The 24227-nt window shown below is 39.9% G+C and overlaps 1 protein-coding gene across 7 annotated transcripts in view; it reads left to right on the top strand.

Moving 5' to 3' along the window:
- ATP11C (ATPase phospholipid transporting 11C (ATP11C blood group)) overlaps positions 1-24227 on the top strand; it is a 192585-nt gene that overhangs the window by 70685 nt on the left and 97673 nt on the right. For all 7 annotated transcript variants that reach the window (XM_037052626.1, XM_037052628.1, XM_037052627.1 and 4 more), the window contains 2 exons: positions 12260-12379; positions 19812-19901. In XM_037052626.1, coding sequence (XP_036908521.1) covers positions 12260-12379; positions 19812-19901 — 210 coding nt within the window. The remainder of the gene's footprint in view (positions 1-12259; positions 12380-19811; positions 19902-24227) is intronic.

The following is a 24227-nucleotide window of genomic DNA, read 5'->3' as shown; positions in this document are numbered from 1 at the left end:
AAAACCTTTTGTTCAAGTAAAACTTGTAATTTTTATAGTTGCTTTTACAGAGTTAATCCTAACCTGCTTTTCACAATCTTTTTTAATTGATTTGAGAGAGAGCGCGAAACATTGCTTTCTTTTTCCACTTTTCATGCATTCATTGGTTGATCCTTACATGTGCCCTGATGAGGGGTCGAACCCACGACGTTGAAGTATTAGAGTAGTACTCTAACCAGTTGAGCTACCCAACCAGTGCTAATCCTAATCTGTTTTAACTTAAAGTTGTTTGTACTAGGACATAAATTCTGTTTTTAAATATTTTATTTGTTTATTTTTAGAGGGGAAGGGAGGAAGAGAGGGAGAGAAATATCTGTGTACAAGAGAAACATCAATCAGTTGCCTCTTGCACGTTCCCCAACTGGAGATTGGGCCCCCAACCCACGCACACACCCTGGTGGGGAATTGCACAGCCACCCTCCACTTTGCAGGAGGTTGGCCAACCAACTGAGCAACATCAGTCAGGGGAAATCTCATTCCATTTTATCAGAGAAATCAATTGTTTTCCTTCCATAACAGGCACATTTGAGAAGGCGTTCATTTTTTCCCCACATCTAAAGGTTATCATTAAATAAATTGACTGTGTTGTTTTAAATGGGCATCATTAAAGCTGGAAAGAGCCACTGTATCTTCTAATATATCAAAATTAGTACCCTGGAGGCACATGAACCCTTCCCTGGTCTTTGTGAATTTTCACCATTTCCTTTATTTCTCACTTCTTCTCCACTTTGAAGTGTATGAGTACATTTCATCCTGAATATACTATCATCTCATTGCATATTGGTTAGTAAGTTATTCCTTATCCTTAAACATCTTATCCCTACCTTTGGAAAGGTTTTTAGTGTTTTTCGGGGTCTGGGTAGAAAAAGGAAGGAAATAATACAAGAACCAAAATCACATTTCAAGGGTTTTTTTGTTCTGTTTCATTAAATTTTTATTTGTTGATTTGAGAGAGAGATAGAGAGAGAGAGACATCAGTTTGTTGCTCCACTTATTTATGCATTCGTTATCTTTTACGTGCCCTGATCAGGGATCAAAACAGCAACCATGGCATATCAGGTTGACGCTCTAACTAACTGGGCTACCTGGCCAGGGCCCACATTTCAAGTTTTATTGCTGTAGAAGATTGGGACCCAATTCTGCTGCATCTGCTTGATTAGATTATTTAGTTAAACTCTACTCCAGTTACCTATGAAGAAATCAATATGGGACTTCCCCCAAGACACACGCAGTCCAATCAGTAGTAGAAGACATCCGTACCAAGAGCTCCTGGTCCCTTGCCACTCATAATTAAGCTTAAAAGCAAAAGCACACCCATCTGGGATCATGATCAGACACTTTATTTTTCTTATCTATTTTTGGCATACAGGTAGAGACATTATCACAAATTTAACAGTTACCTCATACCCTTGAATGCTTTGCCAGTATAGCTGATTAAGAAATATATTAGAGTAATGCCATGGCTGGTGTGTAGCTCAGTGGATTGAGCATGGGCCTGCGAAACAAAGGGTCGCCAGTTTGATTCCCAGTCAGGGCACAAGCCTGGGTTGTGGGTCAGGTCCCTACCCCAGTAGGGGGTGTGCAAAAGGCAGCTACACATTGATGCTTCTCTCCCTCTCTCTCTCCTTCCTTTCCCTTCTCTCTGAAAATGAGTAAGTAAAATGTTTTTAAAAAAGAAAGAAATATATTAGAGTAGCAGAGTCCAAACTGTGTCATACATTGGATTTTTGGCGGGGGGGGGGGTGAGATTTCTATGGCAAATGCCAACCAAACATAAAGAGGTTTCTTTTTTTTTAAGACTTTTTAGAGCTTTTATATGAATATGCATTGTGCATAATCAGGAGGAGGATTGTAGGAGCAGCCTTCTTTCCCCCTTTGCTAAGGAACATCATTATCAACTTATTCCATGTAATGCAGTTTAGGAAACATTGAGTGATGTATTGTAATATTCTTGCCAATTTGTCTTACTTTGGACTGCCCAGTTAGAGGTACTCAAAGGCATATTAAAATTTCAAAAATAAAAAACAACTTTTATTGTACACAAGCCATAAATAATGCCATTAAGCCATAAAGAAATCAGCTACTCATTCGAAGTGCTCTTCCTTCTCTGGTTCAATATACGGAAAGTTATAGGTTGTACTTTGTACTTATTGATAATTTCTAATGTCTCTTTCTGGCATGTTTTAGGAATAATTACAAACAGGTCACCTGTTAAATTTATAGCCACACCCGAAGTTTGTAATGGACAGGAGCTTTAAATCCAAAGCTTTAGCAGAGAGAAGGGAGATTAAGGGACAGTGTCAGTAATTCTAGTGCAGTTCTCAAATGACCATGTGCTCTGTCCCAAAGGGAGACATGCATTCCTGGTTTTACTCCCATGGTGTCAAATCAGTAGTTCCAAAGAACTGATGGCTTAATATTATGTCCAACAGGCTCTGGGTCCTTGAGTGGCCCTCACTGGAGGTCAGACATGCCACCTGTCAGCCTCCCTGGCCATCTGTAGCTGTCTAACACTAATGAATGGTGTTTTAAACACCAGGCACTGTGCCATTGGGCCATAGCTCACCCTGCCCCTTTGTACAGGGGTGGCAGCAGACTTGCCTATTCTAGCTCTTCTGCAAAGCCAGACACTTTCTTGCTTTAAATAAAAACATTTACATCTTAGTTATGTTGAGGCCATTTCCTAGTTCTGTGCTAGCCCAGTTCCCGGAGTTTTAATAATTATATAGTTTGCAGTTCCGCTTTTGAATGCTTTGAGGAAATTCCATGTGGTTTTCCACAGTGGCTGCACCAGTCTGCATTCCCACCAACAATGCAAAAGGGTTCCCTGTTCTCCACATCCTCGCCAGCACAAGTTGTTTGTTGATTTGTTAATGATAGCCTTTTGGGCAGGTGGGAGGTGATGTCTCATTTTGGTTTTAACTTGCATCTCTCTGATGGTTAGTAATGTTGAGCACTTTTTCACGTGGCTGTAGGCCGTCTGTATGTCTTTGGAGAAGTGTCTATTCAAGGTCCTTTGCCCATTTTTTTTAATTGGGTTGTTTGTCTTCTTGGTGTGGAGTCATGTCAGTTTTTTATATATTTTGGAGATGAAACTGTTGTCTGATGTATTATTGGCAGATATGTTCTCCCATGCATTCGGTTCCCCTTTTCATTTTGCTGGTGGTTTCTTCAGCTGTGCAGAAGCTTTTTAATTTGACATAGTCCCATTTGTTTATTTTTTCTTTTATTTCCATTGCCCTAGGGATATATCAGCAAAAATATTGCTATGTGAGATATTTGAATTTTTACTGTCTTTCAACTCAGTGATTGCACTGCTGGGAATATACCCCAAGAAGCCTAAAACATGACACACCAATTCAAAAGAATAGATGCACCCCTATGTTGATAGCAGCGCTATTTATAATAGCCAAGATTTGGAAACAGTCTAAGTGCCCATCAGTCGATGAGTGGATAAAAAAAAACAAACTGTGGTACATTTACAGAATGGAATTCTGTGCAGCAGAAAAATAGAAGAAATTCCTATCTTTTGTGACAGCATGGATGGAACTGGAGACTATTATGCTAAGTGAAATAAGCCAGTTGGTGAAAGACAAATACCATATGTTCTCACTTATAATGGGAATCTAATGAGTAAAATAAACCAATGAGCCAAATAGAACCAGAGGCATAGAATGGTGGAATAGACAGACAGCTGTTAAGAGGGGAGGGAGGAACTGGGGACCGATCGATAAATGGTGAAAATGTTAGTCAAAGAACATATACGAAAGACTCATGGACATGGGCAATGGTGTGGGGACTGACTGGAAGTGGGGGTGGGGAGGGGGACAAGGGGCGGAAAAATTGGGACAACTGTAATGCCATAAACAACAAAACATTTAAAAAAATAAAGTAAGTTAAAAAGTTTTAAAAATTGTATAATTGGTTAACAAACCTCATCGAATGTGAACAGCCTTTGGAGCCCTTTAAATTCATCTCCAAGTGTTGTACTGTAAGTAGTCTTCTCAGTGACATCACCTTATTTTACTATTAAGGAAATAGAAGCTCACCCAAGCCCTATATGTTTCCCAGGGCCATATCTTTACTGTTTATCCTGTCCTCTCCAAACCTTGCCCCCAAAAGCCTTCACCTAGGGAGGATACTCTTTTCAAAAACAGACATTTCTTTCAGATGTCACGGGAGCGGAGGAGTTGGCCAAGATACTGCTAGCAATGCTTCGCCGAGGAAGTGACTAGAGTTGTGAGGCTAGGGCCCCTCCCCTATGTTTTCCTTGCTTATTCAGCTCAGCTGTTTCACAATGGAAACTTGCTTTTTTACCTACTTCTTTTGTAGGGGGGGGATGTTAAAAAATACAAAGATATGGCCTGAATGTGCTATTTAAATTAATTACATTTTTTTCCGAGATAGTTTTCTTTCTGTATGATATATTTAACAATACCAGAAAAATTGCATTCATTAGTTTCACCAATGTACTCCAGCATGTATTTCAACGGCTAGACCTTGCTAGAGGTTTGCTTATTATCAATTTTATAGTAATGATGCTATCATTGAAATGGCAGATAAAACCCTTTTGGGACATCAGACACCTCTTTTACAATATATATATTTTTGCTCTAGCCACAGTTTACCTCGGTAATAAAAATTTTCCTCTGGTGACCTAGAAAGTGATTATTTGGGTGCACATTTTTGAAGCTTCAATGTATGTATGGTATTACAGTCACTCTCACAGTGGGAGGACTCAGTGTATCATAGTGAACACCTAGATTATACCTTTTCCTCTTACACTACTTACCTGCCTAGGACCAGAAGTTCAATTGAACTTTTCTTCAGAAGTTTGATTTTTAAACCCACTTCCTATCATGGCCCATTTATTGCAGGCACGGTTTAGGAAAGAACTTCACAAGATGAGGAGAAAGTACCATGTGGTGCAGGATACTAGTTTTTTAAAGTAATAATACATTAAAATCAAAAGTTATAGAGGCAAACCAGGTCATTTGAAAAGAGCAGTAACAAAAAAGATGTAAAATGCTGTAATGGGGGTCAGCCCACCAGAATGCTGTTTGAAAGCCTTAAGAGGTAGCCCAGCCCTCCCGTGCTTCCTTTGCTGCCTGCCTTGGGCTACACAAACTTGCAAGCCACAATTGCTTCCCACATTCTGGGAAACTTTGCAAGGATCACAGGGGTTAGTACAAATTACTTGTTAATCTGCAGGGATTTAGCTGCCATTGGATTAGAAAATTCCAATGTGATCCCTCTTGCCTCTGCTGCTTGTAATCAGTAGTAGTTTATTCTGTTATCTTTAAGCCAGATTGGGCTTTGAGGTCCTGGGCCTCATTATACTTGCTTTCTATTTGCATGTATGTTTTTGTCCTTTTCCCCGGGACTATGGGAAATGTTTAGCTGGGTTGTCAGTCAACCTCTTGGTTCCTAGCCTTATAAATTATGTACGGTCTTGGCTGGTGTGGCTCAGTGGATTGAGTGCTGGCCTGGGAACCAAAGCATTGCTGGTTCGATTCCCAGTCAGGGCACATACCTGGATTGCAGGCCAGGTTCCCAATAGGGGGTGCACAAGAGGCAACCACACATTGCTGTTTCTCTCCTCTTTCTCCCTCCCTTTCCTTCTCTCGAAAAATAAATAAAATCTTTAAAAAAAAGTTACGTACCTCCCAAATTAGATTTTAAAAGTTTGCTAAACTGGTGTATAGATGTGGGTAGTGAAAGTGAAGAGTTAACTTCTGAGGCCTTGTAGACATACATATGTGTTCAGTTTACCTCTAGTTAAGTTTGTGTGTATACGAGGTCTGTCAAGCAGGTATCCAGCCATGTAATATGAAAAATAGAGACATTTATTGAAAAAGATACAAGATACAGAAAACACTGTATACAGGACAATGACGCCTCAGTCCCCTTCAAAGTAGCTACCTTGGGACCTCACACAGTTCTCCCAATTGCCATCAGCTGCTCTGTGGTATTTTCCTGAATTTCATCAACGGTCTGAAATCTCTTCCCTTTCAAAGGTGATTTTAGTTTTAGGAAAAACCAGAAGTCACAGGGCACCAAATATGGGCTGTAGGGATGGATACTGATTCACCTGGGTGATTGGATGTTTTACCAAAAAACTCTGCACAAGATGTGATAGCTCATTGTTGTGATGATGCTGTCAATCACCAGTTGCCCATAGCTGCGGCCTTCTGAATCATCTGAATAGTTGCCATAGAGGAATGTTCAAGCTTAACACAAAATTTGACTCAGATTCGTTGCTCTTCAGTCATTCTGAATGTGACGCCATACAGTACACATGCTCACTCAGCAGCCTGTACTGCCCCCAACTGACTAGTACAGTGAGGTCATCATTGTACAGGCATGCACATTCCAGCCCACCCTCCTTGGCTGCCAGATTACATTGATGTCATGGAAACCATTCTCGTAATATTAACAGTGGCTGGACTTTTTCTGGACATACCTTGTCCAGAGTATTATCAGGCTCTCTGTTAGGAGAAATACTGTTAACAAAGACAGTGAAGGCCCAGGATGAACTTTTAAGAGTCCGAGGTTACTTTCTATAAGTGGAAGAATCTCTGAATCATTAAAAAATATTCTTGTAAGAATCTTGAATCACTACATGCTTGCAGCATTTTACTCTGTCTACTTGAGTCTCTATTAGCCATCCTGTAAGAGAGTTGTATTTCATCTTCAGAGCCACATTTCTCTAGCCCTGAGGTCCTTGGGGTGAGGACACGGTGTGGAGTTGTATCAGATTGGAAACACTTAGAATTGATTGTTCTTGGTGAAATTGAACTGCTCTGTGGATCACATTTAGATAATGCAAGTCTAACTCTGAGCTTCCAACAAGGTGTTCTCATCCAAGTCCTCACAGTCTCTGCTTTTTCCTAAGCATTGTGCTTGCTGACTTAGGTGTGTGCTTTTGTGGGACTTAATCCATTTCCTGTAGCAATTTCTATTCAATTAAATGTGCTGCCACCAGGTAATACCCAATTAGAGATAATCTATGCATCTAGGGATGTACTTTGAATATTCAGTTGTCTTTTGATCAGGTATTTGAGATTTTTGGTTAATATAACCATAATTAAGTTTTAAAGGCAAGGAGATACAAAATATCTTGTCTCCGTCTTGCTTCACTGCCGCTGGCAAAGGACGGAGAGACAGCTTAATCACTTAAAAAAGATGTAATAAAAGCAAAATGTGAAAAGTAGAATTTTAGGGCTCGTTTTAAAGTTATGACTCAATTACACATCCAGATTACTCATTTTGACTTGTTATAGTGGAGCGGGCTTGGAATCCTCAGCCATTTGACCACTGAATACATTGCAGCAAGTTTAACCGAGAAGCTTAACATTCACTGGAAGTGTCTCCTGGCAGTGTAGTGCCCTCCTGGCAGTGTAGTGCCCTCCTGGCACACCCCACCCCTCCTGCCCTCGTACAAAAATGCTGACTTTGGGGAACATTTTAATAGATAGCTAAAAGTTTGATGAAATGCTCTTTCTTTTAATTTTGAATTCGTTTGGACTTTGTAAAACTGATGCTACTGTTTGAGTATACTCGTGCTTCAGAGGAGAAAATAGCTGTGCGGCCGGCGTGCAGAGAACAGTTTTAAGTCATTGCCAGGGTTTCAACTTTTAATAACAATTTTTGTTCATTTTTTTAGCAAATTCTTATGTTTGCTTTAGTAACTCACAAAGAACAGTCTGATGAAAAATAAAAAGCAATGCAGTGGTTGCCGAGAATGACATCAGCGATGAGTTGTTGCTAGAGTGAGTTGTTTGGCATTATATTAGGGCCTGTAATTTTTATCAGTGATCTGAATGATCGATGGTATATTAGCCACGTGCAAAGTAAGTATTGAAGGAGAATCTCATTTTGTGAACAGCTTAAAATATTGGAAGGGGATACCTTGTGAAAAGCAAATTGTTTACATTATTTTAATCACTTAAAAGTGTAGGATTATGGCTAAAAACTTGTAGGATGTTAGTTAAGAGCAATAAGTCAATGAGCAATAATTCTATAGCATTTTTCTTAGCCCTGGCTGCATATTAGAATTGTCACCTGGGGAGCTTCCAAAAAATTAAATCAAACTTTGAATAAAATATGCAGGTATTAGTATTATGTTTAAAGCCAATATGTGGCAAGAAGTAAGAATCACTGATTTATGAGTAAGTGATATATTTAAGTCAGCCAACACCTGGAAAGTGTGGAGAGAGTGAGCTCTGTTTCAGATCCTGTGACAGCTTTTATACTGACAGTCTTGTGTGGAGGTCTCTATTTTCCCTTAGTTCTTATGGAGTCACTGGTCTAGAGGTAATCAAGAAACAAATTACACTTCCAACAGCTTTCTGTGTTTTGAGACTTGCAAAAGCGTAGGATTTTAAGATGGTGCTAGTTGAATAATAGTACCACTCTACTCTGATTTTTATTGAGAGAGTATGTTCTGGTGAAAGTTACTTTCTTTTATTTATTTATTAATTTATTTAGAAGATTTTATTTATTTATTTTTAGAGAGAGGGGAAGGGAGAGACAGAGAGAGGGAGAGAAATATCAATCAGTTGCCTTTCGCAAGTCCACAGCTCAGGACCCTGCCTGCACCCTAAGCATGTGCCTGGACCAGGAATTGAACCAGCGACCCCTCAGCCAATGGGATGATACTCAACCCACTCACTGAGCCACACCAGGCAGAGCTAAAACAATATTCAGTTTATATTGTGGAGCTATGAGTCAGGAGTACAAAAGGATAACTTTTTATCCTGAGGAAGAAAGTTAAATTGCTTTCTCTGTTAATCCGTATGTTATAAATATACTTTTTAATATTCTTTATATAATACTTGTCATTATAGTGTATGATGTGTCATGAAAATAGAATTGGTGCCAGTATATTTCAATTTTTAAAATTGTTTTAAAAAACATTTGAATGGGAAGCAGTTCAACACAGGATGGCCTCTTAATAGATTAAAATTCATTATAAGGTGGTAGGAATCGTACACATCCACTCCAGACTACATCGTATGCCATCCAAATGTGAAATTATTTTGATTCTTTCTTGGAGTTTCTCTTCTCTGCCTTGGCTAAAGCACCTGCATTATTCAAAATCCCAGGAATTAAAACCACTGTTTTAACACTACATTGGTAGCAAGTGGAAAATTACAGTGAATTTACACAAGTTCAGCATTGCCATTTATATGCAGACGAAAAACATTAAACAGAGCAGATTCCACCAGAAATTGCAGGTTCATCAGATTTTAGAGTGAAAACAGGCATGGAAAAGTTATCTGTTTCACCCAACCTCACCCTCAGTTTTCAGGAAGCTCTAAACTCAATCCTGCCTGGGCTGAGGAGTCTGCCCTTTCATGGAAAATCCTCTGGAGCGGACAAGCTGCAGCTCTCAGGCCTCTATTTCATTATCTAATAATGCTCACTGTCAGGATCTGCCCCCCCCCCCACAACATACCAATTTTAATCCATTTTGTCCAATTAAATGGAGATAGAGGTCACTTCAGCCTCTTTGAAAGCAGTTCCAGAGGTAATGTATGGGGCAAGCACTTAGGGAAACTGTAAATGCTATTCAGATGTACAGAATTCATAAAAAATATCATGTGCCTGAAAAATTGCATTTTGCTTGTTCCTTTTGTTCTCTGGAGTGCTGTGACCTGCCAGAGAAGAAAGTTGAAGACATTTCAGAATTGGGGAAGTACTAGTTCAGTTTTGTTTTGAGTTACTCAGTGGCCATTGTTAACTGAGGGAAACAAATTGTATTGGTAGCGTGTGCAACGCCCTGCAGAAAGCACTCACTGACCCTCGGCCACTGTCTTTTCACTTTTCTCCTTTCTGTTTGCAGAATGATCTGAGAACTGCCTTAAAGACAGCTCTTTTTTATTTACTCTGTGCCACCTCTCACTTGTGTGGAACACTAAACCACCATATGAAGATTAAACAAAATGTTGTAAATTGCAGTGTATATATGGGCTCAACAATTTCTGTAATTCAAAATGCCATGTTATATGATTCAAGTGTTGTAGAGACTATACAGTGAGACTGTAACTTGGAACAGAAGGTGAGGGTAAGTGTGAAGAAGAATAAACTATGCTTTTGGTAGGCATATTCACTTTAGTTTACATTTTGCAAAATGGATCTTACGGAAAATTTAGTGATCTTACTGGTAAGCTGCATCAGACCCGATATTTTACTGATGCAAACAAAAGTCAGTTCCTAAATCAAAATGTTTATAGCTACCATTTTGGTAAAGGTATTTTTTGTTTCTAGAAATTGTTTGAAAATTTACCTGCTAATCACTTACTCTTGACTTTAACCACTCGGCCACCTCGTCCCTAATCACTTACTCTTGGGTTGTGAAGGACCTGTACAATCAGTTGTTCCAATTCCCTGTATTTAGGCCAATGGGTAAATAGCTGAGCTATCCAGCACTGATACTTAACTGATTTTTTTTTGCCAGCTTGCCATGGGTAGAGATTCCCACAACCTCCCTTAGCCCCAGAAGTTACCTTTATATATAGCCTCAATCTCTTCTACCTCAGCTTATCTCAACTACTCTTCAGTTGATTCCCTACAGATTTTGAAGGAAATCCCCCACTAAATAATTATTTAATACACTTAAATAAAAGATGGTGAGGCAAAAGGTCTTACCTATCTATATTTTGAGGAGCATTTTTATTTTTTAGAAGTAAAAAAGCATGTTTCCTGTACTATATACATAAGGCACAAAAAATTCAGGCTAGCGTACATCCAAACACAGACATTCGGAGAATTTTGCAAGTGGTTTTGTTTAGAGTGATTATTTTCAGGTAGAGGTTTACATCTTTGACCTTTGAATAGATCATGGAAAGGAAGGAAAGTCTTTGTGGCTATATACTTTTAAAACATTTTATGTTGAGGGATTATCTTTTTCAAAAATAATGGAAATATGTAAGTGGGTATTAGTTTCTGTCATACTTCCTTTTACTTAAATATATGGTTGTCTCAAACACAGTAATATAGTACTATCAAAGGAGACAGCCCCAAATTTGTATAAGAAAAAAAATAGAGTGAAGCCTCAGTGAAATACAAGGCTGAGGTAAAATGGAGCTCAACTTTAGAAGATCTAGATTCAGCAGATCTACTTCTTAAAAGAGTAAAAGAGATTTTAGAGATATATTCTGTGAAATGGGACTCTTTAAAAACCATTTATTTATTTATTTATTTTTAAGAGAGAGGAAGGGAGGGAAAAAGAGGGAGAGAAACAGCCACGTGTGGTTGCCTTTTGCTCGCCCCGCTACTGGGGACCTGGTCCACAACCTGGGCATGTGCCCTGACTGGGAATTGAACCAGTGACCCTTTGATTCACAGTCTGGCACTCAATCCACTGAGCTAAAACAGCCAGGGCTGAAATGGGACTTTTTTAAAAAGATTTTATCTATTTATTTATCTTTAGAGGGGAAGGAGAGAAGGAGAGAAACATCAATGTATGGTTGCCTTTTGTGCTTCCCCTGCTGGGAAATGGCCTGCAGGGAAGCAGCCTGCAACCCAGGCATGTGCCCTGACTGGAAATCAAACCGTGATCCTCTGGTTCACAGGCTTGTGCTCAATCCACTGGGCTACCCCAGCCAGGGCTTGAAATGGGACTTTTTGACAATAGGCCCGTAGAGATCACAAAGGAATGTCTTTCCTGTGAAGCTAAAGAACTTACAAATTTTCTTTGTAGAAATAGATGATCATTTTGTTAATAGGGACAGTCATGGTGTTTCTGTATTCTTATAAGTAATTATTTTGAGTTTAGGAGTAATTTACATTCTGTTTTCTGCGGTCTGGTAAGGGTGTTGACAAGGCTGTCATCAATAGTTGTAAAACAATTAAATATTTCCAGCCAGACCTTTCCTAAGTTGGTGTGTTGCCGTGATGGTGATGGTTGAGATTCTGTGGATGAAAGAAGAATGACTGACAATAAAAATTATTGTTTCTCTAGGATACTTGGCTTAATTTAAACATTTTAGGATAACAGTGTTGGCCTCAGAACAGTTGGCCCAAGCAACACTTTCACTAAATTGGCAACTAAGAGCTTAGTGGAGTTTGATATTCCTGACCAAGTTTTGCCCTCTCTCTATTCCTCTTTCTCTTTAGACCATAGCTAAACATGCTTAGACAAGAAGTTTGAGTCCTGTAGAAGCATGGTGAAATGTGACGAAACACTGACTGCTTTCCTCTTTCTTTTGGTCAGTGTGCTGGAGAAGAGAAACGAGTTGGTACACGCACCGTGTTTGTGGGCAATCATCCAGATTCAGCAGCAGAAGTTTACATTGCACAAAGGTTTTGTGATAATAGGATAGTCTCATCTAAGGTAAGTTTTTAACTCAATATATATTCATATAGTGAGCCAGATAATGCACTTATTTTTATGTATGCTTCTGAAGAAGCTGGTGCATTTATATATGTGTACATGGATGTGCACTTATACCAGTCATAAACCAACTGTGATCATTAATCCACCAAAAGACAGTTTTTTTAAAGCGTCACCTTGTTACAGCTGAAGCATCTTTCACTTGCCTTCCATTATGATTCACAGTGTCTGTTCATTATGCGTCTTACTTTAAGCCATAAAGTGTGCTAACAGTAGGAATTATTTACTTGCCCAAAGCTTCCTGTATTGCCCTTAATTGGATGGACTAGTTGGTAAGTAATTTACCTTTTCTTTGGAGAGTGCTTTCCTGGAAGGACATCTGTATCTCTTTCTGTTTCACGGAGGAGCTTCTCAAGTACACTACTGGGTTCTAAGGGTGTGCCCTTCTTGGTACAGTGCTTCAGCAGTTAAGAGTCTGAAGATCTGAGTTTAAATCCTGGCCTGACCACTTACCAGCTCTGTGACCTTGACCAAATTAATCCCTAAATTTGAATGTCCTCCCTGAAATAGAGCTAATATTTGATATGTGAAAGCACTCCTTATAGTTCCTGGTACCCATAGTCATCTTTCTACAAGTATTAGTTTACTAATCTTAACCTTTACCTTTGGCTGACCAGATTAGGGGCTAGGTACTGGATGGTTAACCCACTGCCACCTCTTGTACCAGGGAGCAGATTTTGATCATTTCCCAGACTCACTCACGCACCCTGACAAGGCGTAGCTGAACTGTTGGTGACCGTTGGTTCACTGCATATATATATTTTTAAATATTTTATTTATTTGTCTTTAGAGGGGAAGGGAAGGAGGGAGGAAGAAAAACATCAATGTATGGTTGCCTCTCGTGCGTCCCCTGCGGGGAACTGGCCTGCAACCCAGGCATGTGCCCTGACTGGGAATTGAATCGTGATCGCCTGGTTCACAGGCCCGCACTCAATCCACTGAGCTACACCAGCCAGGGCAGTTCACTGCATATTTGCAAACATCTTAGGATCCACAACACAAAATTATGCAATTTTTAAAAAATTTAACATTTTAGTTTTTAAATGTACATGTGATTTATCTTTGGGTAGTGATGCAGTGCAGATTGTGCTTAGCTAGGAGATTCTGTAAAATAGGGACAGAATGAGTGAAAACTGTTGTCTTATGATCTCTTGGCCTGTAGAACACTATGAGTGTAGTTGGATACAATGTCTTTCCTGTTAATTTTTAACCTTATGGCAGAAAATTTATCTTCAGCCAGTAACTTCCATGTGTGCCCAAGGTAGGCCTTCACGGAAAATTGTGACTTACCCCATAATATCTAAGAAAACAAAACAATTAATAGTAGTTATTTGACTCAGAATCATAGACTCGTAGAACTGAAAGATCCTAAGATCAACTCACTTTGCAGATGGAGAAAGTAAACCCAGAGAAAGTAAGTGACATGGTCTCTAAGCTGAGTTAGTGATAAAGCCCTTTTCTTTCCTATTTTTTAAAGATTTTATTTATTTATTTCTAGAGCAAGGAGAAGGGAAAGAGAAAGAGAGGGAGAGAAAGAAACATTAATGTGTGGTCACTGCTCGCATGACACCCACTGGGGACCTGGCCCACAGGTGCCCTGACTAGGAATAGAACTGGCAACCCTTTGGTTTGCAGCCTGCACCCAATCCACTGAGCTATGCCAGCCAGGGCCAGGGTACTCTCCACCTGATGTAATACACCTATCAAGACATTTTTTTTACACTGCTCAAAACAGTTTTTGAACTTGTCGATTTTGGTGTATTTTAGTGCTTCTGCTGTTTTTTGTTTCACCTCCTCTACATTGACAAGACATTTCCCTTTGAGGACTGTTTTTCATCAGGGAAACAAAAAAATCACTTGAGGCAAGATCAAGTGAACAGGGAGGGCGGGGCATGGGGGTCATGCTGTTTTGGGTCAAAAATTGCTGAACACTCAGTGTGGTGTGGGCAGATACTTGTAAATCACCCATCATGAAATAGGCAAATGATTTGCAAGAGTCTTCAAAAAAATTTCACTGAGGTCAAACACAGCCTCTCATAACAGCGCCAGCTGGTATACTGATACAGGTGGATTGCTGGAATACTCACCTAGTGGGGGAAACCTGTACTACAAGGGTCCCACCCTCTAGAAAAGAATTCCAGTTATTTTTTAGGAGGGAGTCCCCCCTCATACCAACCATAAAAAGAATGAAATCTTAATACAGTGAGTATTATAAGAGGATAGTATACAGTGTATAGTGGTGGGGAGATTCATCCTTGTAGACAGAAAACCTGGGTTTGAGGTTAAAATAAGTCACTTAACCTCTCTGTCTCAATTTTCTTTCTGTAAAATGGGGATATTAACAGTACTTACCTTATAGGATTGTGATAAGGAATGAAGTAAAGTAACCCACAGAAAACATTTAAGCACTGTGCTTGGCTTATAGTAACAACTCAATGGTAGTCGCTGTCATACTTATATTTCTGTGATTATTGTTATGATAGTCCTGAACAGTACTATTGATTTCTTCAGTCTCATGTATTTTGAATGTGAAACATTCAAAAGAAAAAAGGAGGCCTTTGGATCCATCCTGGAGAGAGCATTAGTTTTATAACTTGACTTTTTCTTCCTCACATTGTCTTTTTGTCTGCATTTGCACCAGAATCTTTTAATGAAGAAATGAACAATTTATAGTATATGTTAGCTGCCTTCTAACTTTGTAGCAAGTGTTGATTTTCTTTCTCAACTCTTCAGTAATAAAAATAATTTTCTCGTAATTGATTGCTTTTTGTTTGTTTATAAATGTCATCAGTAATGCCAGCGTAACACTGGGAATACATCTTGTTAATGTAAGGAGCACTAAAGATAAAAAAAAAAAAACCTTTGACCTACTGGAAATTTTACTTATAAAATTAGTGTTGTTCTGCCTTGGCTGGTGTGGTTCAGTGGATTGAGTGCTGGCCTGCAAACCACCATGTTGCCAGTCGATCCCCAGTCAGGGCACAGGCCTGGGTTGCAGGCCAGGTCCCCAGGAGGGATTGTGTGAGAGGCAACCACATATTGATGTTTCTCTCCCAGTCTTCCTCCCTCCCTTCCCCTCTCTCTAAAAAATAAATAAAATCTTTAAAAAATTAGTATTCCTTTCTTTTGGTAAACACAAACATTTTCTTTAGAAAAACTTATTTGGGAATCACCAGAAGTTTGTAGTTGGTAGGAAACTCTTGGAAATCCCCTCTTGTAGCATAAGAAGAATTGATTGCTTTAGCTTTCATGGTATTCCTCTCTTCTACTTTCTTTTTTCCTTTAAAAACCCTAAGCCTCATCTTGAAGGCCATTCAGTGGGATAAGAATCAGTGATCTCCACGTACCTCTCTCCACGTACCACGTACCACGTGCCCAAGTTAATCTGAGTACTCTTATGTAAAAGGACATCTTGTATTAAAGTTTCAAGCCTAAAATTACACGAGTGTTTATCCTCATTTTAAAAATCAGATAAAGTGGAGGGGAGGTGGAAAGGGATAATGGGGGAAGTTTCAGGAACATCTGTAAAGGACAGACACATGGACAGAGCCAAGGAGAAGAGGTGGGATCAAGGGTGAGAAGTGGGGATGGCTGTGGTAGGGGGAAAATGGAGACAATTGTATTTGAACCACAATTTAAAAAATAAACTTAAAAAATAAAAATAATCAGATAAAGGATCTATGGACATGGACGAAAGGGTGGGTGGGTAGGGGGAATGCGTGGGGTAGGGGAGAGCCAGGGGGGGTGGAATTGGGACAAGTGTAGTAGAACAATAATAACTAAATAATTTAAAAATCAGATTTGCCTGTAGAATTTATCAGATGTCTTTTTGTTTGAGTCTTATCAAACTCCTTGAAGGTGCCTTTTTAGCTAAAGTTACTAAATCCTAATGCAGTAATCTCCTGGTTACTCTTTTTGCTCTTCTGAATTTATGGTAGAAAGAGTGATACTTAACAAGAGAAATTTCTGCTTATCATTGGTCATAGAAATGAAAGTAGACTGCTACGATGCTCAAAATTGTGTTTAATGCCTGTAATAAGGAGAGCCGATCATCAAATGAATACAGTAATTTAAACAGAATGAACAGTTTACTCAAGCTAGAGCTCTGCTTATTTACAACTAATCTTAAAATACAGTTATTTTGATCCATCACATCCAAATCCTACTACTTAGAAAAGTCAATATTCCTTCTGATAGCTCCTTCACAATTGGCCATTAACTTTAATATTTAGTTTAAATAGTTACTAGTTCCTTTTTAACTGTTCCCCTTTCCCATGTGATGTACTGACACAGTAGAACAAGTTATTTAGAGCCTTAGTACACCGTCACCAATTTTAGTGCTAAATCGGAAAATTTTTGGACCTTAGGTAAAAACAGGTAATGTTCTAAAGCCTCCCTCTGCGTAAATTGACATAATAGACTCTCAAACTGTGATTTAATTCATTTTAACCCCTTCCTTTAATAAGTGGTTGATGTTTGAGGGGCTGATCCACAGTTTAGTTAACTACAGAGCAGATAGATGTAAAATGCATTATATAGACTTGGTAAGCTGGCATTTTTGTGTAGAACACATTTTTAAAATTTATTTTAGTTTTTTATTCTCACCTGAGGATATGTTTCTTGATTTTGGAGAGAGGGGCCAGGAAAGCATCAGTATGAGAGAGAAATATCCATCAGTTGCCTCTTGCACCCATGCTGACTAGAGACCGAACCTGTGACCTAGGTATGTGCCCTGACCAGGAATTGGACCTGACCTTTCAGTTAATGGGACGATGCTCCACCTCACTGAGCTACACTGGCCAGGGCAGCGAACCCATTTTTAAACATGGTCTAAATGTTGGTGTTGCTTTTTAAGTTTATAATGGCGTGTTAAGGTAGTAAAAAAGGTATACTTACTGACTTCTTTGAGCAAGAACTTACTTATGACCCCTCCATAATCTCCATTCTGATTGTTAATGAAACAAATGCTATGAACACCTTATTCCTGTGAGCTGACATTATATTTGCTTTGTAGTGACTGAGATCAAGACTACTGATCACCCCAATAAATCTAGTACACACCTGGCGCCATACATATTTATTATTATATTACTGACTGTATTCCCTATGCTGCTCTTTACATCCCCATGACTAGTCTGTAACTACCAATCTGTACTTCTTAATCCTTTCTTGTGTTTTACCCATTCCCCCAACTCCTGTCCCATCTGGCAGCCATCAAAATGGTCTTTACCTATGAGTTTGTTTCCATTTTGTTTGTTCATTTGTTTTCTTTAGATTGTACATGTAAGTGAGATCGTATGGTATTTGTCTTTCTCTGACTGACTTATTTCACTTAGCATTAACACTTTCTAGGTCTGTCCATGTTGTTGCGCTTCATAATAATTCATGATCTCAGATAGGAAAGAGGAGGGCATATACTGGTAGTTTCCTCTAAAGCAGGGGTGTCAAACCCATTTTCATGGGGGGTCACTTCAGCCTTGTGGTTGCCTTCAAAGGGTCGAATGTAATTTCAACTCCTTAACACTTAAGGAGTAGTTGCATTTACATAGTCCAAAAATTATTTCAGCCTTTTGAAGGCAACTGTGAGGCTGATGTGGCCCCTAGTGAAAATGAATGTAACATCCCTACTCTAAAAGGAATAACCATAGTTCATACAGGAAGCCATTCTTAAGGAAGTTAGAAAAGTGGTAAAGGAACCACCGTGAGGCCCTTGAAACAGCAACAAATGTTTCCTTTTATGTGTTAAGATCCATGAGAGGACGCTTAATAGTTTCTAATGTTTGTTTAGTTAAAAACCCTTTAGTTAGCCCTGGCTGGTATGGCTTAGTGGATGGGATGCAGGCCTGCAAACTTAACGGGCAATGGTTTGATTCCCAGTCAGGCTGCATGCCTGGATTGTGGGCCAGACCCTGGTTTAGGGGTATGCAAGAGGCAACTAATCAATATGTCTCTCACACATCGATGTTTCTCTCTCTCTGTTTTTCCCTTCCTTTCCTTCTCGCTAAAAATAAATAAATAAAATATAAAAGTTAAAAAATAGTGATATTCCAAGATTTAAAAAAAAAATCCTTTAGTTATGTAACATAAGGTCAACAAGCCAGCTATTTGCCTGTTGTTGTCATAGTTAGGTGCTAATCTGGACTGCATCAGCTCCGAAGTGTGACCGAATCAGTGCTTTTGATCTTTTTTATTTTTTGACACAAGCTGCCTTGGGAACCTGATGAAAGTGTGGAGTCGCTTCTAACCGATGCCCAGGCACACACAATTGTGCACTTCATTTCGAATGGGCTTCCTTGGGGAATTTCTGAACCGCGGGGGAAGAACTTTGTAGGTTGTCCGTTGGTTGTAATGCAGCTACATCACTGAATATGTTTCCCTCTGCTCGTCTTCATTTTTCTTGGTATTTCCTGGGGGAATCTTGAGCCCATAAGGTTTTTAAAGAGGGGTTAGCTGTAAATTCTCATACACCTTACTTAATTTAATGGATATTTTTTCACATTATGGAGATACTTTGGACTACTCTAGTATGGACTGCTTTGGGTTAAGGAACGTGTTTTTTCCATCTTCCGGTCTTTATTAAAGACCAGATAGCTATAAGGCCTGACATCTGGTGATTTTTAGTGACCCAGTTCTTGAGCTTAAGTTATCAGTGAGAAAGTCTATGGGATTTGACTATTGCCTCAAGAATTTTCTCCTCCTGATCACGTACAATTTAGCATTGAAACCTTTACAGATTACCAGTTACCAGAGCACAGGATGGTACGTCGTTGGTGATTAAAGTGAAAGCCTTGTGTGACCCAGGGTTATGTGTACACTTCAGTGGTCACAGAGATACTGACAGGGACAGAGTTATATCTGTGATTGTGATCAAGACTCCAAAGGTTAGCTAAGCCAGACAGATTAATTTGTTCATTCATTCATCCAACTAATTTTATTGTCTACTTTGTGTCAGACACCATGCTAGATGTTGGGGGAAATAATGAAAAGACTGATGAACAGCCTGCCCATATAACTCATGCCTGGCGAGGGAGAAATTTTAATTAAAAATAACACACATATATAATTATCCACTGCAACGAGTGTAATTGAGGAAGTATAGATGTGAGGACACAGAACAAGGAACCTAATTTAAATCACGTCAGAGAAAGCAGACATATGGGACCAGATGATCCAGTTGTAATGGTCAAAATGAAAACTTTATTACTTGCAAGTGTTTATTTACTATACCTCTAATTATGCTTATTCATATGTGTGATATTTGGGTTTTAACATATTTTCAGACTGTTGGGGTAACTGGGACCCATATGACTTATTATTGCTAAGGTATTTTAGCTTGCTTTCCAATAATATGTATTTTTTTTCTTCTTTGTAGTATACACTTTGGAATTTCCTCCCAAAGAATCTGTTTGAACAGTTCAGAAGAATTGCAAATTTTTATTTCCTCATCATTTTCCTTGTACAGGTAAGAGCTCCACAAATAGGCATTCCACTTTTAGAAACTTAATTACTTCAAACAAATTTTCAGTCCATTCCTAATCTTTTAAAAATATATATGATTGATTATGCTCTTACGGTTGTCCCATTTTTTTCTCGACTTTATTCCCCTCTACCCTCTACCCGCTTCCCACCTTAGTTCATGTCCATGGGTCATGCATAGAAGTTCTTTGCCCTCTCCATTTCCCGTAGTATTCTTAATCTCCCCCCATCTGTTTTGTACCTAACATTTATGCCTCTTATTCCCTGTGCCTTTTCCCCCATTTTCCCCCCTCCCCCTCACCACTGGTACCCTCCATGTGATCCTTATTTCTGTGAATCTGTTTCATAGGTCATTTTTTGTTCTGTTTTTCTTTATTTAGGTTCAGTTGTTGATAGTTGTGAGTTTGTTGTCATTTTACTGTTTGTATTCTTGACCTTCTCTTTCTTAGATAAGTCCCTTTAACATTTCAAATACTTAGGGCTTGGTGATGATGAACTCCTTTAAGTTTACCTTATCTGGGAAGCACTTTATCTACCCTTCCATTCTAAATTATAGCTTTGCTGGATAGAGTAATCTTGGATGTAGGTCTTTGGATTTCATGACTTGGAGTACTTCTTTCCAACTCCCCTCTTGCCTGTTAGATTTATTTTTGACAAATCAGCTGACAGTCTCACGAGGACTCCTTTGTAGGTAACTCTCTCCTTTCCTCTTGCTGCTTTTAAGATTCTCTCCTTTTCTTTAATCTTGGGTAATGTAGTTATGATGTGCCTTGGTGTGTGTTTCCTTGGGTCAAACTTCTTTGGGACTCTCTGAGCTTCCTGAACTTCCTGGAAGTCTATTTCCTTTACCAGATTAGGGAAATTCTCTTTAGTTATGTTTTCAAATAAGTTTTCAATTTCTTGCTTTTCTCCTTCTGGCACCCCTATGATTCAGATGGTGGAATGTTTAAAGTTGCTCCAGATGTTCCTAAGCCTCTCCTCATTTGTTTGCATTCTTGTTTCTTCATTCTGTTCAGGCTGAATGTTTATTTCTTCCTTCTCCAAACCATTGATTTGAGTCCCGGTTTCCCTCCCTTCACTGTTGTTTCCTTGTACATTTTCCTTTGTTTCACTTTTCTTTCTATTTTTATATGTATATTTTATTGATTATACCATTACAGTTGTTCTATTCTCCCCCTCATTCCCCTCCCCCTGAACACCCCTCCCCCACCATTCCCTCCTTTAGTTTATGACCACATGTCTCAAGTTCTTTAGATTCTATATTCCCCCCACTATTCTTGCCCTCCCCCTATCTATTTTCTACCTACCATCTATGCTATTTTCTGTACCTTTTCCTCCCTTCTCCTCCTCCCACTTCCCTGTTGCTAACCCTCCATGTGTTCTTCATTTCTATGGTTCCACTCCTGATCTAGCTGTCCTCTTGGTTTGCTTTTGTTTTAGGCATGGTTGTTAATAACTGTGAGTTTGCTGTCCTTTCACTGTTAACATTTTTCATCTTCTTTTTCTTAGATAAGTCCCTGTAACATTTCATATAATAAGGGCTTGGTGATGATGAACTCCTTGAACTTGACCTTATCTGAGAAGCACTTTATCTGTCCTTCCATTCTAAATGAAAGCTTTGCTAGATAAAGCAATCTTGGATGTAAATCTTTAGATTTCATGACTTGGAATACTTCTTTCCAGCCCCTTCTTGCCTGTAAGGTCTCTTTTGAGAAATCAGCTGACAGTCTGGTGGGAACTCCTTTATAGATGACTGTCCCCTTATCTCTTGCTGCTTCTAGGATTCTCTCCTTCATTTTCATCTTGGCTAATGTAATGATGATGTGCCTTGGTGTGTTCCTTCTTGGGTCCAACTTCTTTGGGACTCTCTGAGCTTCCTGGACTTCCTGGAAGTCTATTTCCTTTGCCAGACTGGGGAAGTTCTCCTTTGTTATTTGTTCAAATAAGTTTTCCACTCGTGGCTGTTTCTTTCTCCCTTCTGGTACCCCTATAATTCGGATGTTGGAACGTTTAAAGATGTCCTGGAGGTTCCTAAGCCTCTCCTCATTTTTTTGAATTCTTGTTTCTTCATTCTTTTCTGGTTGGATGTTTCTTTCTTCTTTCTGGTCCCTTCCATTGATTTGAGTCCCCGTTTCCTTTCCATCAGTATTGGTTTTCTGTGCATCTCCCTTCATTTCAATTACTTTAGCCTTCATATGTTCCTCTAATTTGTGGCTATAATCAACCAGTTCTGTGAGCATCCTGATCACCAGTGTTTTGAACTGTGCATCTGAGAGGTTCTCTATTTCCTGGTCGCTTAGAGTTATCGGCTCTGGGGCTTTGAGTTCTTCTTGAGCCATATTTTGGACTGTTGGTGCCTGTTAGTATGAGGAGCAGAGCCCTAGGTGTTCCCCAGGGTGGGGCAACTCAGTCACTGGGTTGCGATGCTGTATGTGGGGGCGGGGTCAAAGAGGAGCAATGGCGGTCCGTCTGCCGCCTCCCACCACCGCTGCCACTGTCTCTGGGCCTGCACATTCCGCCCCACTGCGTGCGATTGTGTGTCCTCGGTCGGCCCTCCGCCGCTGGGTTTGCCTGTTGGGGCCTGCTCAGTCTGTCTCACTGTTCACTCTGCTGCTTTATCTGCACGTGAATGTGTGACTGCGGTCAGTCTGCCCCGCACCCTCACTGAATCTGCGCTGCTACCCCAGCTGCCTGTGCACCTGGGTCGGGGATCTTTCCTGCCAGACCCTGCTCTGCTGCTGGCTCCACCCCTCTTACCATCCCGGTTGAAGGGTTCCCTGTTGTCAGACTTCCGTATAGTTCAGTTTTCTGTTCTTTGGCTGTGTCTTTGTTTACTAAACCTTTGTTGCATTCAAACTTGGTTGTGGGAGAAGGCAGTGTTTCCACCTATGCCTCCATCTTGATGGAATTCTGTTTCACTTTTCATAGCCTTTACTTTTTCTTCTATTTTGTGACCATATTCAATCAATTCTGTGAGCATCCTGGTTACCAGGGTTTTGAATTCTGCATCTGATAGGTTGGCTATATCTTTTTCTATTAGTTTTATTTTTGCGGAGCTTTGATCTGTTCTTTCATTTAGGGCATTTTTTTTTGTCTTGCCATGCCTGTTATGTAATAAGGGGCGGAGCCTTCGGTATTCGCCAGGGCAGGGGAGCCCACATCGCTGCTTCGTGACACCGTATGTGGGGGAGGGGTCTGAGAGGGAACAATGCTACTTGCTCAGCTCTTGGCCAGCTTTCAGTCTCTTCCTCTGCTACCCACAAGCAACTTGGGCCCTTCTGGTCCTGATTCCAGGGAGGGGAGGTTGTTTTGGGTATATTTGAGGACCTTGTGGCTCTCTAACAAACTCTCCTGTGTGGCTTGCAGTTTCTCCTGCCACCTCAACCTCCAGAGGTTTTTTCAGTCACAGGTTTTGAGGCTTTTATTTCCCTGCACTGGGACCCTGGGTTGCGAAGTCTGTCTTGTTCTCCTGTTATTCCACCCAGCTTATCTACACGCAAATGGGGGACCACCTGCTCCGCCAGCTGCTGCCCCGCCTGCCCCAGTCCTCCAGCCACTGCCTTGCCACCAGTCCTCTTCTCCCAGCTGCCTGTCTCCACCCCTCCTGCCAGTCTGGATGAATGTTTCTTCTTTAACTCCTTGGTTGTCACACTTCTACACAGTTTGATTTTCTGTCAGTTCTGGTTGTTTTTCGTTTTTAAGCTTGTTGTTGTCCTTCTTTTGGTTGTGCTAGGAGCCAATGCGTGTCTACCCATGCCTCCATCTTGGCTAGAAGTGATTTCTAGTCTTAAAATGCCCTGAGATGAAAAAGATGCTTCAGGTCTTATTATAAAAATACTTATTTTTTTAATACAACAAGATAGATGTTTATTTCTCTTTTTTTCCCTTTTTAAAAAATTTATTTAATTATTGTTCAAGGACAGTTTTCTGTCTTTTACTCCCATCCCAGCCCACCTACCCAGTCCTCCCCACCTCCCTCCCATTTCCACCCGCCTTAATTGTTGTCCATGTGTCCTTTATACTAGTCCCTGTAAATCCTTTCTCCCTGAAATTCCGACCCCTCCCCCCTCTGGGCACTGTCCACCTGTTCTCTATTGCAGTGTCTTTGGTTATATTTTGCTTGCTTGTTTGTTTTGTTGTTTAGCTTCCTGTTGAAGGTGAGATCATATGGTATTTGTCTTTTACTGCCTGGCTTATTTCATTCAGCATAATGCTTTCCAGTTCCATCCATGCTGTTGCAAAGGGTAGGAGCTCCTTTTTTATTTCTGCTGCATAGAATTCCATTGTATAAATGTACCATAGTTTTTTGATC

The sequence above is a fragment of the Sturnira hondurensis genome, unplaced genomic scaffold (assembly GCF_014824575.4).
Source record: "Sturnira hondurensis isolate 20B ecotype Veracruz unplaced genomic scaffold, ASM1482457v3 Scaffold0007487, whole genome shotgun sequence".
In the NCBI taxonomy this organism is placed as follows: Eukaryota; Metazoa; Chordata; class Mammalia; order Chiroptera; family Phyllostomidae; genus Sturnira; species Sturnira hondurensis.
The sequence above is the reverse complement of the archived record's forward strand: the minus strand, read 5'-3'. Positions and strand labels throughout refer to the sequence as shown.